The 14,475-nt window shown below is 36.2% G+C and overlaps 1 protein-coding gene across 3 annotated transcripts in view; it reads right to left on the reverse strand.

Moving 5' to 3' along the window:
* Nucleotides 1-14,475, reverse strand: part of VGLL3 (vestigial like family member 3) — a 60,507-nt gene that overhangs the window by 21,565 nt on the left and 24,467 nt on the right. For all 3 annotated transcript variants that reach the window (XM_072621642.1, XM_072621641.1, XM_072621643.1), the window contains exon 3: nt 10,582-11,097. In XM_072621642.1, the coding sequence (XP_072477743.1) occupies nt 10,582-11,097 (516 nt within the window). The remainder of the gene's footprint in view (nt 1-10,581; nt 11,098-14,475) is intronic.

Raw genomic sequence — 14,475 nt, forward strand, 5'->3', positions numbered from 1 at the left:
ATAGAATAGGAAATGACATGGTACTTTCAAATAATCAAAGTTTCTTTCTGAAAAAATCCATCTTTTAACACTGTTTTCCCCCTACCAGTATAATGGGTATAGATAGGTTATAAAATGTCACAAATGACAAAATTATGCATAATACAATATAAAAATATGCCCAATAATGTAGTCCAATCATGTAGAGAAAATAGGGGTTTACAGATGAACAGTCCATGTGCTGTTTTGTTACCCAAATAATAACAAGAGCTGAAGAAGAAAATTTCCAACACAATGGATGGACAATGATAGATTTACGGTCACAAGTGCAAACGCTGCATAGGCCATGGATGTGTGGCAATCACCCTAATGAGGTAATAGCATCTCCAATTCAACATATTCGATATAAGATATATTATCTTCCCCAAAAAATCTCCCTTCTTTTTAAAAATCACTGTTGCTGTCAAGTGTATCACAATTTGTAATCTTCCAGGTTTTTAACCTTATCATTATCCTTGACTCACTCTCCTTTATATATCCACTCAGTTGGATAATCTCATCATTTCTACCTGTTACATCTCTCACATTGACTCCTTCATTCTATTTATATAGACACTATCTCAATGCAGGTCCTCACCATCTTTTGCCTAGATTATTCCATTGGCTTACTAATTATTCTCCATAGATACATACATACATACATATATATATATACATATATACATACATATATATGTATATATATACACATACACACACATACACACACACACACACACACACACACACACACACACACACACACACATATATAGTCTTTCCCAATTCCCATACATTCTCTACACACTGGCCAAAGTGATCTTCCTTAATCTCTAATTAGACCATGATTTCCCCACTCAGTATACTCCAGGGGACTTCCTATTGTCTCTAGGATCAAATATAGTCTTCTTTGTTCACTTTTAAAGCCCTTCACAACTTGGCCTCAATCTATCTCTCCAGCTTCATGATGTACTCCTCATTTTCCTTGTTCTCTAAGTCTGACAGCTTTGTTATTTTCTCTATTCCTTGAATTGGCACAATATAAAACGTCTTACTTTCTTTAAGACCCAAGCTCCATTGTGAACTATTTTGGAAAGCATTTCAGAACTATGAAAATAAAGTGACTAAAATGTCTACACCCTTTGACCCAGAGAATCCACTTATGCCCCCATGAAGGACATTAAGCCCCATATACAACAAAATGTTTATAGCAGCACTATTTGTGATATCAAATAACTGGAAACAAAGTAAATGTCTATCAGTTGGAGAACACATAACAAAATGTGGTACATGAACATAACAGAATATTAATGTACTGTAAGAAATAATAAATATGATTAATAGAGATACATGAAAAGAGCTACATGAACTAATACAGAGCAAATTAAGCAGAGCCTAGAAAACAATAATAATATATTCAATGACTATAACAATGAAAATGGAAGACAATTATTAAAAAAAAGAAACATTGCAAAATTGCAATGAATAGGCATGGTTCAAAAAAAAGAAAAAGGTAACAGAAGACATCACATTTCCACCTCTTTGTAGAGGTAGATGTCCCATGAATGTGGTATACTGAACATCTCTTCATACTTTTGTCTTGTTTAAAATCAATTTTATTTATTTTCTCTTTTCATTTTTACTTTTTACCTTTATGGTATATACTTCTTATTTGGCACTTCCTCTCTTGGAAGAGAAAGGGGAAGGGATACTAGGGGGACAGTCGGTGATGTAAAAGAAAATGAAAAATAAATTAATAAAAATTATTTTTAAAAAAGACAGCTCAAGTACTATCTTTTACATTAAGCCTTTCTTGATTCCCTCGCACTCCCACTATCATTCATTCTTAGTGGCTTGCCTCACTAACAACCTTGAAGTTAATTACTTGATATTTCTTGCAACGTATTCTGTATATCTTTATTCTGTGTCTCTACATCTATCTTTTAAAATCTATCCATCTACTTATTTATCTTCTGTCTCTGCAACTCCTTGAGAGCATGGATTGTTTAATACTTGTTTCTGTATCCTGAGTACCTTGGATAGTGCCTGTGATACATTTAATGAATATTTGTTGATTAAGAACAGAACCACTGAAACTGACATACTGAAGGAGTATTACATCAATATGTAGAACTCTTAATTTTTTAAGTCCTGTGACATTAATGATAATCCTAAAAATAAATAGTTAACACCCTTCAAGTCACCATTCCCTTTTATGTAATTCTGAAATCATCTCATGGTCCATGTATTAACTAGAAGATAGTTCCTCCAACTGCACATCCTAAACTTGACAGTGGGCAATTCCCTCCATTTAGTCTTTCACATATGGATTGTCATATTCATAATTTTTGAGTGATTATGGATCTCATTAGAGAGTCCCTTCTATTTTTCTAGGGCTTAATGCATTAATACAGTATTATCAGCAAAAGTAGGCATTTGGAGGGCCATGTGATAAGGAATCCCTTTTTGATTTTGACCCTGTACAAGATATCCTCATGAGAGTGGTAAAGAGCTTTGGAAAGCAGACAAATCCCTATTTCCCTATTTCATATCTACCATAAGTAGAAAGTTACTGAACAAAGTGTATTCATTGTGGTTTCACTTATCAAGGAAGCATGCATAAACTTAATATGTATATGAGAGAGTTCTTGCTGAAGCAAAATCCTCTACATCCTTCAAATATTTTTACAGCTTAACTTTTTAGACTTATTTCATGCCGTTTTCTTTCATCAATTATACTTTCCAGTCAATTGAATTACTGTACAATTTCCAGTCTTCTTCCAGACTCTCCCTTTTCTGTGAATTCCTGATAGGTCTCCCTAATGCCCAGTCAAAGCCCCTCCATAGTTCAGTCTGTTTAAAACAATTTTTCTTCAAGTTCCCACCTTGATCTCAAGATTAGTTACCACTTCTTTCATTAAACTTTTCCTCATCTCCCCTCTCAGACTCACTGGAAGAGTATTGCTAACCCCATGTCAACCTGGTTTCTATGTATGATACAGCTGAATTTTTTATTGCTTTAATTTCTTTCCAAACATATGGCATCTTCTAAAATTAGAAATTCCTTATTTATACAGACATATATTTGAATGCCTCAAAAACTGTCAGAAACTGACAGAAAACTTATTTAAAAAATGATGACACCACTATTCATTGAAGGTATCTTTTCAGCAGAAAAAAAGTAAGACCATGTCAATGTAGCAAGAGATCTAAGGAGCTAAGGCTCAGAGGGTAACACATACTGTATGATGGCAACATGACTCTAGAAACGGTAGAGAATTTTATTCACCTTTGCTCCTGACAAGTCTTATAGAATGCAGCCATGTATACCTACAACTGACAGCAGTGCTCAGGAATGCATTTCTTAAATCTAATTCACTATTTAGTGACTATGCACACATTTCTATTTGGACAGGATCTCCCTTAGTTTTCTGCATGAATCTTGGAGATGGTTTCCATTACCCTTCTGGTTGCATGCCCTGTACTGTTAACTCAGAGAAAAATGTGTAAATATTCTTATATATCTTTGATGGCTTATTCCCCCAGTGGAAAATGAACTCATGATGCAAGACAGAAAAAGTAGGCCTTAGGATGATTATCATTAGCATCAGATCCTGATAAACTGAAAAGACTCAAAAAGAACATTGCAAACACTGTTTGAGAGTACCACTCCCATTAATTTACAAGGCCCCTAGCCCTTGGAGTAAATTTTTCTGACACTTTTATTTTTGTTGTTACAAATGTATATCAGTTACCTTGCCAGATATATTCATTAGAGCACAAATCATTATATAATCACACAGGTTTAAATCTGATACAAACTCAGACAGATCCATTCTCTTTCCCTCTCTCCCTGTCTCTGTCTCTCTGTCTCTGACTCTCTCTGTCCCTGTCTTTCTCTTACTTCACAGGATCATAAATTTGTTTCTAGAAGAACCTGAGATGTCATCTAGTCCAACCCTCTTGTTTTACAGATGAAGAACTCCTCATTTTAAAGAGAGGTTATAGGTGACTTGCAAAAAGTCATAAACCACTAAGTGGCAAAGCTAGCATTCAAATCAAAGTCTTTTGATTTCAAATGCAACACTCCACTGTACCAGGATCACACTTAAGCTATCCCAGCCAGATAAGCATCCATTTTGTTTTTTTTAAATAACACTAAACAAGATTTCACTATATCTGACAGTAACTCATTTTCATGTTCATTGTTTCTCTCTGTCAAAATTATATTTCCTTCTAGCATCAACATCTTCCACAGGCAACATAGAGGCATACCCAGGCAACATCCTCCATGTAAGAGGTCTGCATACATTACACATAATGTTACATTAGCCATCACTCAGCTGGAAAGCTGCTTTAAATATTCTGCTTGGGTTCTATCATTTTCTATATTTCTCTTTAGTGGAAGAAGTCAGTATTAGGCCATTATCATCAGAGTTTTCTAGATCTTTAACTTACGGTGGGCAGTATAAATGCATCACCAAATCTCTTAGAGTGAGCAGTTCTCTGAGAGATATTTAAATGTCCTTAGTTCCCTTAATGCAAAATAAGAAAATGAGGCAGTACAATGATAGTTTAAAACTGGTGTGATTTTGACTGGATTGGGTAGTTCTGAAACATTCAGCTAATAACCAATCTTCTGGATCAGTTTTTAGCAATAGTGTCAAGTTCCCCCTTACATGTGGTTCTTGGGTTAAAATATCTTAAAAGGTGTCAGGAATACATCATAAAACTCATGTACCTCTTTATAGAGATCATCAACTTTTACATTAAGGATTCCAATATTTTATAAACTCTTTCACTGCATATTTCCCATTCTTGGAAAAATAGAGGTCACAAATATGAATACTCATGTTGCCCTTGTTTTCCTGTTTCCCAAGCTTCTAGCCTGTTTTAACCTACAAAATGTTTCCCTTTATTGTTATAATTCTAGTTCATCCCTATTCAATGCGACAAGAATTTATTAATGAGAAAACACTTGAAGACACAAGATGAAAAATGGCACAGTCTCTACTTTTAAAGAGTTAATTCAAGTAAGGAAAATTAGAGATGTATGTGCAAATAAACGCTTTGATACTTCAAGGATCTAATAGCCTCATAGTGTGACTGTACCCTCCACCAGCACAGACTATGATTCTTACATGATGTGATGGCCAAAGAATTCATAAGCACACTATAGACTACATGTTATGCTTGTTGGACTTGTACCCAAAGTCTTTTCAGCTTGATAAGTACTGTCAAAAATTGTTTTCTATTGGCAAAATCCAAAGAAACCAAAGCCACCTCTACAGCACAATGAGACAATGGAATAAAACTTTAGCAGGTTTATGTCAGAAAATTAATAAGAGGTCACAATAGTGGGAGAAACTCAAGGGGGGGAAGCATGATGTTTACTTGGAAGGGTGAGGAAAATGAGGATGAGAGGAAAGGTGGTACCTGGCTGGACCATGAGAAAAGAGTAAGATTCTTATACAGAAAAAGCAACTTACATAAAAGAATTTAATTGCTTGAGAAAATGAACTGTGGAAATTATCAAGCTCATCTCAGAGAGTGAAACATTTCATAAATATAATTATCTATAAAATGTAAGTGAAATTTCAAATCATACCTTGATGAATAATTCTACCAACTATTTAAGCAATAGTCTTTTCTAGATAGAAGAGAAATTAATATTCTGTTCTTTGGGTTGGAAGATTTCACTTCAAATGAAGTGTGGCCCAGAAAATGTGTGAAATCTGAGAAGCCTTATATAATTCAGGAGATGTTTGATCATCTCAGGATAATAATAATAACCACTATAAATGGCATTTGAGGTTTTTAAAGCAATCTTAACAATATCCCTTCGAGTGGCTGGTTTACCCCATTTAACGTAAGAAATTAAGAAATTAAGTGACTTATCCAGGGTCACTCAATTAGTGTCTAGACAGGATTCAAGCTCATTTCCTTTTCATTCCAAGTCTACTCCTCCATGCATGACAGCACTAATAATGCTTTCCTCTAAGAATTCTTTGTGTAGCTATCAGCTAAAAAACCTTATTCATTATCTGAAGATATGATTCATAAAGAGTAAGCAGAAATAGAAATACATTCTATTTTTATCTCCAGTCTTTTTAAATTCATAGCTCTTTAAACTGACAATAGGTAACAATATGGTTACCTTTTTAGTATGGATACCCTAAATAGGAAGTGTCTAAAAAAATGGTATGTACATTGGATTATGACTTGCCATTTAGACAATGTTTTCATCCTTTCCTCTACTGAGGAATGAAGGCATCCCTGAAATATGGGGGAAGGGGAATGAATAACCTGACTGTTGCTAAAATAACATAAGAAAAATAAATCTGTGATTTTCTAGATGAAAATGGAATCAAGCAATGAACAGCTTGTGTTTACAAAGAAAAAAAATCACAATGAAACATGACTGCCTTTGCTTGTGTTTCATAATTAAAAGTAGGGGAGGAAGGGGAAGCTGTAAAAGAAATACAGTTTGCATTTCAGAAGTTATAAACTTCATTAAAAATCTTGAAAAATTACTTGAAAAATTCATTAAAAGTGGCTTGGGTATGAGCCACTACATGGCTTACACTAGGTAATGGAATGGCAATAAAAGTCAATAAGACTGTCATTCCATTTCAGTGAAGAAACTGTCTATTCAAGTCTCCTTAAGGTTGAGCACAGGTCAGGTTTATTAAATATCTTTATTCATAACCTGGAAGATATATATTCAGTTCTATTCTTTCCATAATACATATTACATCACACTCAGAGAAAATTTAGTGTGTTATGCTAAACTAAGAAGCAGCTTGGTGTAATGGAAAAGGTGTTTAGGTTTTGAGGCAAAGTAGTTGCTCCACCATCTTCTCTTCTATGTACTACCTGTTTGATTTTAGGCAACTCACCTACCCTATCTGGATCCTGGTAGCTAAATCCGTAAAATGAAAAGGTTGGACTAGATCCCCATTAACATCCCTTCCAGGTCTATACTTATTATTTTGTGAAGCCAAAAGTCTCTCTTTTGCACCACCCCTAGTCTTTACCACTCCTGCCCAACACCTCTTTGCTCTTCTCTAAATTGGCTTCCATATTCTTCGTTTGCACCAAGGTATGAATGAATGATGAAAAACATAAAGAATTATTTCTCTGAGAGTCTCTGTAAATCCAATAAGGATCAAATTCTCAAACTAAAGGGATGTAGCTAAAAAAGAAATAGATAGTACAGGGCCTTCCTAAAAAACCAGTACTACTTGGCCACCATGTTAGGGTGACTACACAGCAAATGTAAAACTTATGAAGCAACATAGTGGAATGAAACAATCTATGGACTTTAGTCCACAAAAGCCCTGCATTTGAGTACTGTCTTTGAAAGTCACTGATTGTGTGACCATGAGCAGTTGACTTAATCTCTCTGGACTATAGTTTTTAGCCTGTAAAATGTGATAATAATGTAAACTATCAATAACATGATACAAATTAATAATAACATAAACATTTAAGAGCTATGTTAACATGTGAACTAGGTGATACAGTGGATAGTGTCAGGTCTGAAGTTAGGAAGACTCATTTTCCTAAGTTAAACTCTGGTCTCAGGCACTTATTAGCTGTGTGACCCTGTACAAGTCACTTAACTCTGCCTCAGTTTCTTCATTTGTAAAATGAGCTGGAGAAGGAAATGGCAAACTACTCTAGTATCTTTGCGAAGAAAACCCCAAAAGGGGTCTTGAAGAGTCAAGCACAACTGAAAATGAATGAACAAGACTCTCATAATCAGAATGCCTGAATCCCAGCATTATATTGGAAGAATTGAGTACAAGATTCTAGGCATGTTACTTTATCTGTTTTAGTAGCATAGTTTCTAACCATATTGTGGGCAGGCACTTGATCTTATTTGCCATCTTTCTAGTTCCTTCTGCACCTCCCATGCTTAATAAATGTTCAGCAAATGAACCTTGAAAAAGCTGTGTTTGTCTCAAATGATAATCAGTTGCTTGCCTTTTGACGGCCTTTTGGGAGCCTTTCCCCATTTCTACTCAGGCTTTCATTTGGGCCCCTTCTGGAATTATAGACAGTTAACATCAAGCATTACCTGATGGTATTATATGAATGTGCTGAGGGAAATCTTACTTTCTAAGGGTACATCAGGGTGCTTTCTTGACATTTACAATTTCCCCTTGCCCTCAATATAGGTAAAGCATTGGTATTTTATACATATATGTATATGTGTGTCTGGAATGCATGTGACATATATATGCATGCCATTCAATCAATTCAATACATAGTCCTATTGCCCACTATTGGTTTCACGTAAAAAAGAAATTATTAGGTGAAAGAGAAGAGAAAACATTTTTCTAATTTCTCCTAAGATCACTGGAAGATGATTCTCATACCCTCCCTAAAGTCATGGAGAAATCCTGTCTAGGTTTTTATAACAAATCTGTTAGCTCAAACATAGAGCAATTAATCAGGCCAATATTGATTTTGCATATACAATGACAAGTTATAACACTATGCAAGAAAAATTCAGAGTTAGAAACCATAGAAATAGAAATGGAACTGGAAAGGACCTCAGAGGATATCTAATCTGACCCTCTCATTTTATATTTGAGGAAATGAAGTCCAAGAAGCCTGAATGACTTGTCCATGGTCACAAAGGTCAACACTCTTGAACTCAACTCTTCCTAACTTCTGGTTCATAAATAAATGAACTCAGTGAAAGTCACATAGTCAACGGAAAACTGAAGCCTGCCCAACTGTGGTCCAGGGTAACACGTTAGAAACTAGAGCAATGAGATTAACAATTTCATTCAAGCAATGCATGAACAATGAAAACAACTTGTCAGAGAATATGTAACTGGAGGAACTGCCTATCCAAGTTGCAGAAAAATTAAGAGGAGTACAAAGTAGTTTCAAAAATGGAAAGTTTCTTTAGATTCTGAAAATGAATTTCTAACATGTCAGAAATTATTATGTCCAATGGCAGATATAAAATCCCATTTCACTTTTAAAGCCCTTCACAACCTGGCTGTCATCTACCTTTCTAGCTTTTTAATATTTTCCTCCCTTCTAGAATCAAGTGACGCCAGAGACCTCTTTGTTATTCTTTGCACAAACAGCCCATCTCCTGATTCCATAGGTTGTTGTTAACTGTCCCTCATAATGCTTTCCCATCTTACTTCTGCCTCCTGGCTTATTCTTCAAGTGTCAGATAAAATTCTCATCTGCTGGAAGTCTTTTCTGCATGTGTGTGTGTATGTGTGTGTGTGTGTGTGTATATATATGTGTGTGTGTGTGTGTGTCTTCTTAGATATTTAAAGTTATTTTCATATTATCTTCTATATTAGAGCGTGAGATCCTACAAAAGGAGCTGCTTTTGTCTTGTTTTGAATTAATAATTAGCATACTGTCCAGAACACTGTAGGCATTTGATAAATGCTTGCTGACCTGTTGACTTACAGAAAAAGCAACTTCAAGAAAACATCAGAATAGAGACCCAGAGTATGATCTACTAACTTGACATGTCTTTCCAGCCTCTATGACCTGGGGTTCCAAGTTCACAAAATTAAAAACTAACATTATGTGAAGAACTGTTTGTTCCCTTCAGTTTTTCTAGGTGTTGGTTATAGAGTTCATTGTGCCCTTCTAGGTGGCACAGTGGGTAGAGTGCCAGTCCTGCAGTCATGAAGACTCATTCTCCTGAGTTCAAATTTGGCTTCAGACACTTACTGTGTGACCCTGAGCAAGTCACTTCACTCTGTTTGCCTCAGTTCCTTATCTGTAAAAATGATCTGGAGAGGGAAATGGCCAACTACTTCAGTACTTTGCCAAGAAAATCCCAAATAGGACCACGAAGAGTAAGACATGACTGAAATGACTCAACAATAACCCTTACAAGTCTGATGTTCAAAAAGAGAAGGGAAAGAAAAGGAAAGGGAGAAGACAGAAAAAGAAGGATGGGTAGAAATGGAGAGGCAAGGGATAGCAGAGAAAATGAGATTAGAAAACAAATTTATTCCTTCTCAAATATGTTCTCTCCCTTTTTAGAATAGTAAACTATGCTACACAAACATTGTAATTACATATAATGAAAACAGTCTCCACATGATGAAATGAATACAAAACCCACAAGAAAAGGAGAATCACTGGCATCTGACAACTGCTGAATGCTCAACACACTGCATCCATTCATTCACCTCTGAATAACCTGTGCAGTTATAGAAAGCACCAGGTACAGATAGAAAGGTTTTCAATACAATATAAATATGAGCCATCTAGAAATTCCAGCACAGCCCTAGAAATCCAAAGAGTCAGATTATTTGTATAAAGGAATGCCAGCAAGCATATCATCTTTTAACATTCAGATCACCACAAGCTTGCTCACAATATAAATTCCTCAAGGAATAAAAGAATTCTTCTGGGGGGTGTAGATATTTATAAATTGACATAACTTAATACACACATATGGAACATATGGTGAGGAAGAAATACTTCAAAATATTCTTTTAAATTGCTTTCTCTCCCCCCACCCTCCACCCCACACATTTCCTGGCAAGAAGAAAGCTGTCTTACCTGAATCAAACCCAAAACTTGGCACAATGTCCACTGTCCCATGAAAGGCTCCAGCCCATGCTGAGGTAGCAGTGGTGACAGTAGTAGGATCTGTCTTTGTGATGTCACACTGGGGAGCAGGAATCCTGGCTGCACGAACTGAAGGCATCAGCAAAGAGCCATACCGCGGATCCAAATGGGAGCTGGCAGAAGGGTGGTGATGGTGGCGGTGGTGCATGTGTGGATGGGGATGATGGTGATGCATGTACACATCATGCATATGTGTGTACGACGGGCTCACCTGAGATGTCAATGGATAGTGCCAGGACTCTGACACAGGAGGGGGAGGGGGAGGGCCAGTCTGATGCAAATTGTGTCCCGGCCAGGGACCAGGATCAGCTGCTGCAAAGGTGCCTGGTGCAGTAACTGAGAAGTCAGGGTGAACTCCACTTAAACAGGGTCGAGGTGGGGGCTGGTAAGAGCTGGTCCAAAATGAAGTCGGGAAACTACTCCTTTGACTTGAAAGAGTTGAGCTGTCTGAGAGCCAGGAGAAAAAAAGCTTACATAAGTTTCAGTTCTTGAATAGACCTACCTTGACTTGTCCAGTAATATTTTTTTATATTCTTAAAATTCATATATTCATTGTTTTTAACATTTGTCCAACGATATTTTACAAGTAGATATTAGTATGTACTCAAGGGTGGAATAACATGAAAGACACCTCAGGACTCGAAAGCCACTGCTCAAATAGTGGTATTGTTCTTCATTTTCTGGACCTATGACTTCTACTGTCAGGTTATATGATGAGATGTGTAACTCCTGCAATTGAAATATTATTTACATCCTCTTACATACTCTGCCAACATGAGGTGAGCTGTGGTGTGCCTTGAATAGTTCAAAATACGCACACACAGACGCACACACAGACGCACACACGCTCACACACACGCTCAAACACACACGCACACACTATTTATTTGAAGAGCTAAGCATTTTTCTTTAAACTGGGTCTGTATTTTTAATTATTTATGAAGCTTATAATTGGGAACTTCCTCTCCAAATGAAGATCAGGAATTTCACAGCCTTAGAACAGTGGTTCTCAATTTTGTCTACAAAAGTGGAATCCTTCCATTAAAATAACACTGACAGAACCCTTTTAGGAAAATCCTCTAAAATAATTATTTTAATGGCTATTAACACACAACATAAGGTTCATTAAAAAGATGCAGAAGAAAGAAAAACGAAGAAGGAAGGAAGGAAGGAAGGAAGGAAGGAAGGAAGGAAGGAAGGAAGGAAGGAAGGAGGAGGAGGAGGAATATGGAGTTTTTCAGGGTTCCTGGGAGTCCAGTTTGAGAAGCACTGACCTTACAAGTCTGCCTGAGAGCAATAAGAGGTTACTAGGGTCACAGAGCCAGTGTGTTTCAAAGGGAGGACCTGAACCCTAAGCTTTCTGATTTCTAGGCCAGCTGTATCCATTACACCATACTGTCTCTCAAACCTTAAAATGGTGGTTGAATGAATATATGAAATTTATTGATTACATCCATTTTCAAAAAATAAGACTGTAGTAGGTTTAAGCATATTTTCAACAAAAATATTCTTCTCCATTATAGGAATGGTGTAGAATAGAGGAAAGAGAAATGGACTGTGTTCCAGGAAGAGAATCTTGACTTTTCTGAGCCATTTCCTTCATCTATAAAATGTGAGGGTGGGGCTGAGCTAGATATTTTTAAGACATTCTACTTCTAATCAGGGTGGGGAATCTGAGACCTTGAGGGCACATGTGGCATAGGCCTTAGGACTTTTGACAAATTTTACAGAACAAATTCTTTTATTAAGGGGATTTGTTTTAAGAAATTTGGATTCAGTCCAAGGACTGCACCTAAAAACCTAGAGGGCCACATGCGGTCTCAAGGCTGCAGGCTTCCGACTCCTGAACAGGTGGACGAGCGGCCAGGGTAATATGTGGATGATAAAATTCAAGATCATCATCCTTACTAGAACAGTAAAGAACTTACTACCACAGTAAAGTGTTCTCACACTGCCATGTCCCCACCAAAGTACTGAACTACACCTCCACATGGGCAAGAAAGGAGTATCTGAAGAATCATTTGAATTCCTACTATTTCCATATTGACCTTGAATTTCCAGGATATAGCTTTCTGGCCTCAAGGAAGTTTCTGCAGCTGGGACCATCAATCATACACATCGCATACATTATCTGACTAAAAGAATTAGACTGGAACAGTAGTTCTCAAACTTCTTCATTTTCCAACTTTCCTAAGGGTTTCTTTGCTTCCCTACCCAACTCTCCCAAGTTTTGATTTACACCATAAAAAGAAAAACAAATTCTCATTCATTATGTAAACAGACCAATGTGCATCATTTCAGAGTTCTAGTCTCTTCTTTCCTCTCAGCGTTATGATACATTTTTAAAGATATGCTTGGATTTGAAAGGCTTCAAGAAATAGCAGAAAATACCTCTGCTTATGCAGAGCTTTCAGAGTCAATAGACACATTCAGTTACTACTATCGATCCATCAATCGAGTCTTTATTAAGCATCCACTATGTGAAATTGCAGATTTACAAATAAAATTCATGAAACAATCTCTAGTCACATGGAATTTATATTCTAATGAGAGAAAACGAGGATGTATAAATAGATGTAAGTGACATAGATATAAACCTCAATGACATAGGTATATAAATGTATATACAAAATAAATAAAAAAGAAAATACAAAGTAGTTAAACTCAAGGTCATTTGCAAGAAAGAAAAGTAGCCCTTGAGGGGATCACAAAAGACTTCAAGGGTTGCAAATTAAAGGAAAAGCGGTAATACTGGAGAGAAAGGGATGAGTAGGTAGTGAAATGCCAAAATAGCCAATTCAAAGATCCAGAAACTGACCAGAGGAAAGGGACTTGCACCCAGTAAAATCTGTGTTAAAACACTACCTTTGACATGAACTACCTATATGACGATAAGCAAGTTAACTTAATTTCTCTGTGCTTTAGTTTCTGTATCTGTAAATTGGGATAATCTTGTCTGTTATACCTACTCACAGAGTTACTGTGAGGTAATAGACCCAGTTTTTTGCAAACATTCAAATGCTCCAAAAGTGCTAGTTTTTATTATCATTACAAGTCAAACATGGTTCTAGGAGCTGGGGGAGAAATAAACACTAAATCAAACATTTCACCTTCCAGGAGCTTCTATTTTTCCCTGTGAATTTCTTCAATTGAGTATACATTACTTGGAAAAATCTAAAATTCAAAATTATGCATGTATTATAGGTATGAACAACACCATTAGTAAACAGAATTTAACATCAGACATCTTTAAATTGAGGGTAACGAGAGCATACAATTCTGCATAATTATTTTCATTTTCTCCCTTATTTTGTAATTCTGTCACAAAAATGGTATGTATTATGTTTCAAAAAGCAACCTGTATTCAATATATAATAGAGTTGAAATATAAATTTACTCTGAACTTTTTCAGAGCAACAGCTATTTCTGACCAGTCTTTGTATTCCCAGTGTCTATTTAGTACAGTACCGGATTGTTTTATATTTAATAAATGCAAATGGACTTGACTTGAAGGGTCTTTAGAAAGGTGGGATTTGAGATGAGTTTTTAAAGGAAATCAGGGAAGCTAGGAGGATAGAGGGATGAACATTACTCCAAATACATAATTCTCTTTTAATGCTACTGCCTTCATTTTGTTAATTATCTCCATTTTATATTGTATATATTTTGTTTGTACATAGTTGTTTATGTAGTACCTTCTCCTTTAGACTGTGAGCTCCTTGAGAGCAGGGACTATATTTGGCAAGCTATCGTTTCCCTAAGCCTTGCACTTAGCACAGCACCTGGCACGCAATAGGCATTTAATACACACTTGTTGACTGAAAC

Source organism: Notamacropus eugenii, chromosome 6 (genome assembly GCF_028372415.1).
Source record: "Notamacropus eugenii isolate mMacEug1 chromosome 6, mMacEug1.pri_v2, whole genome shotgun sequence".
NCBI lineage: Eukaryota > Metazoa > Chordata > Mammalia > Diprotodontia > Macropodidae > Notamacropus > Notamacropus eugenii.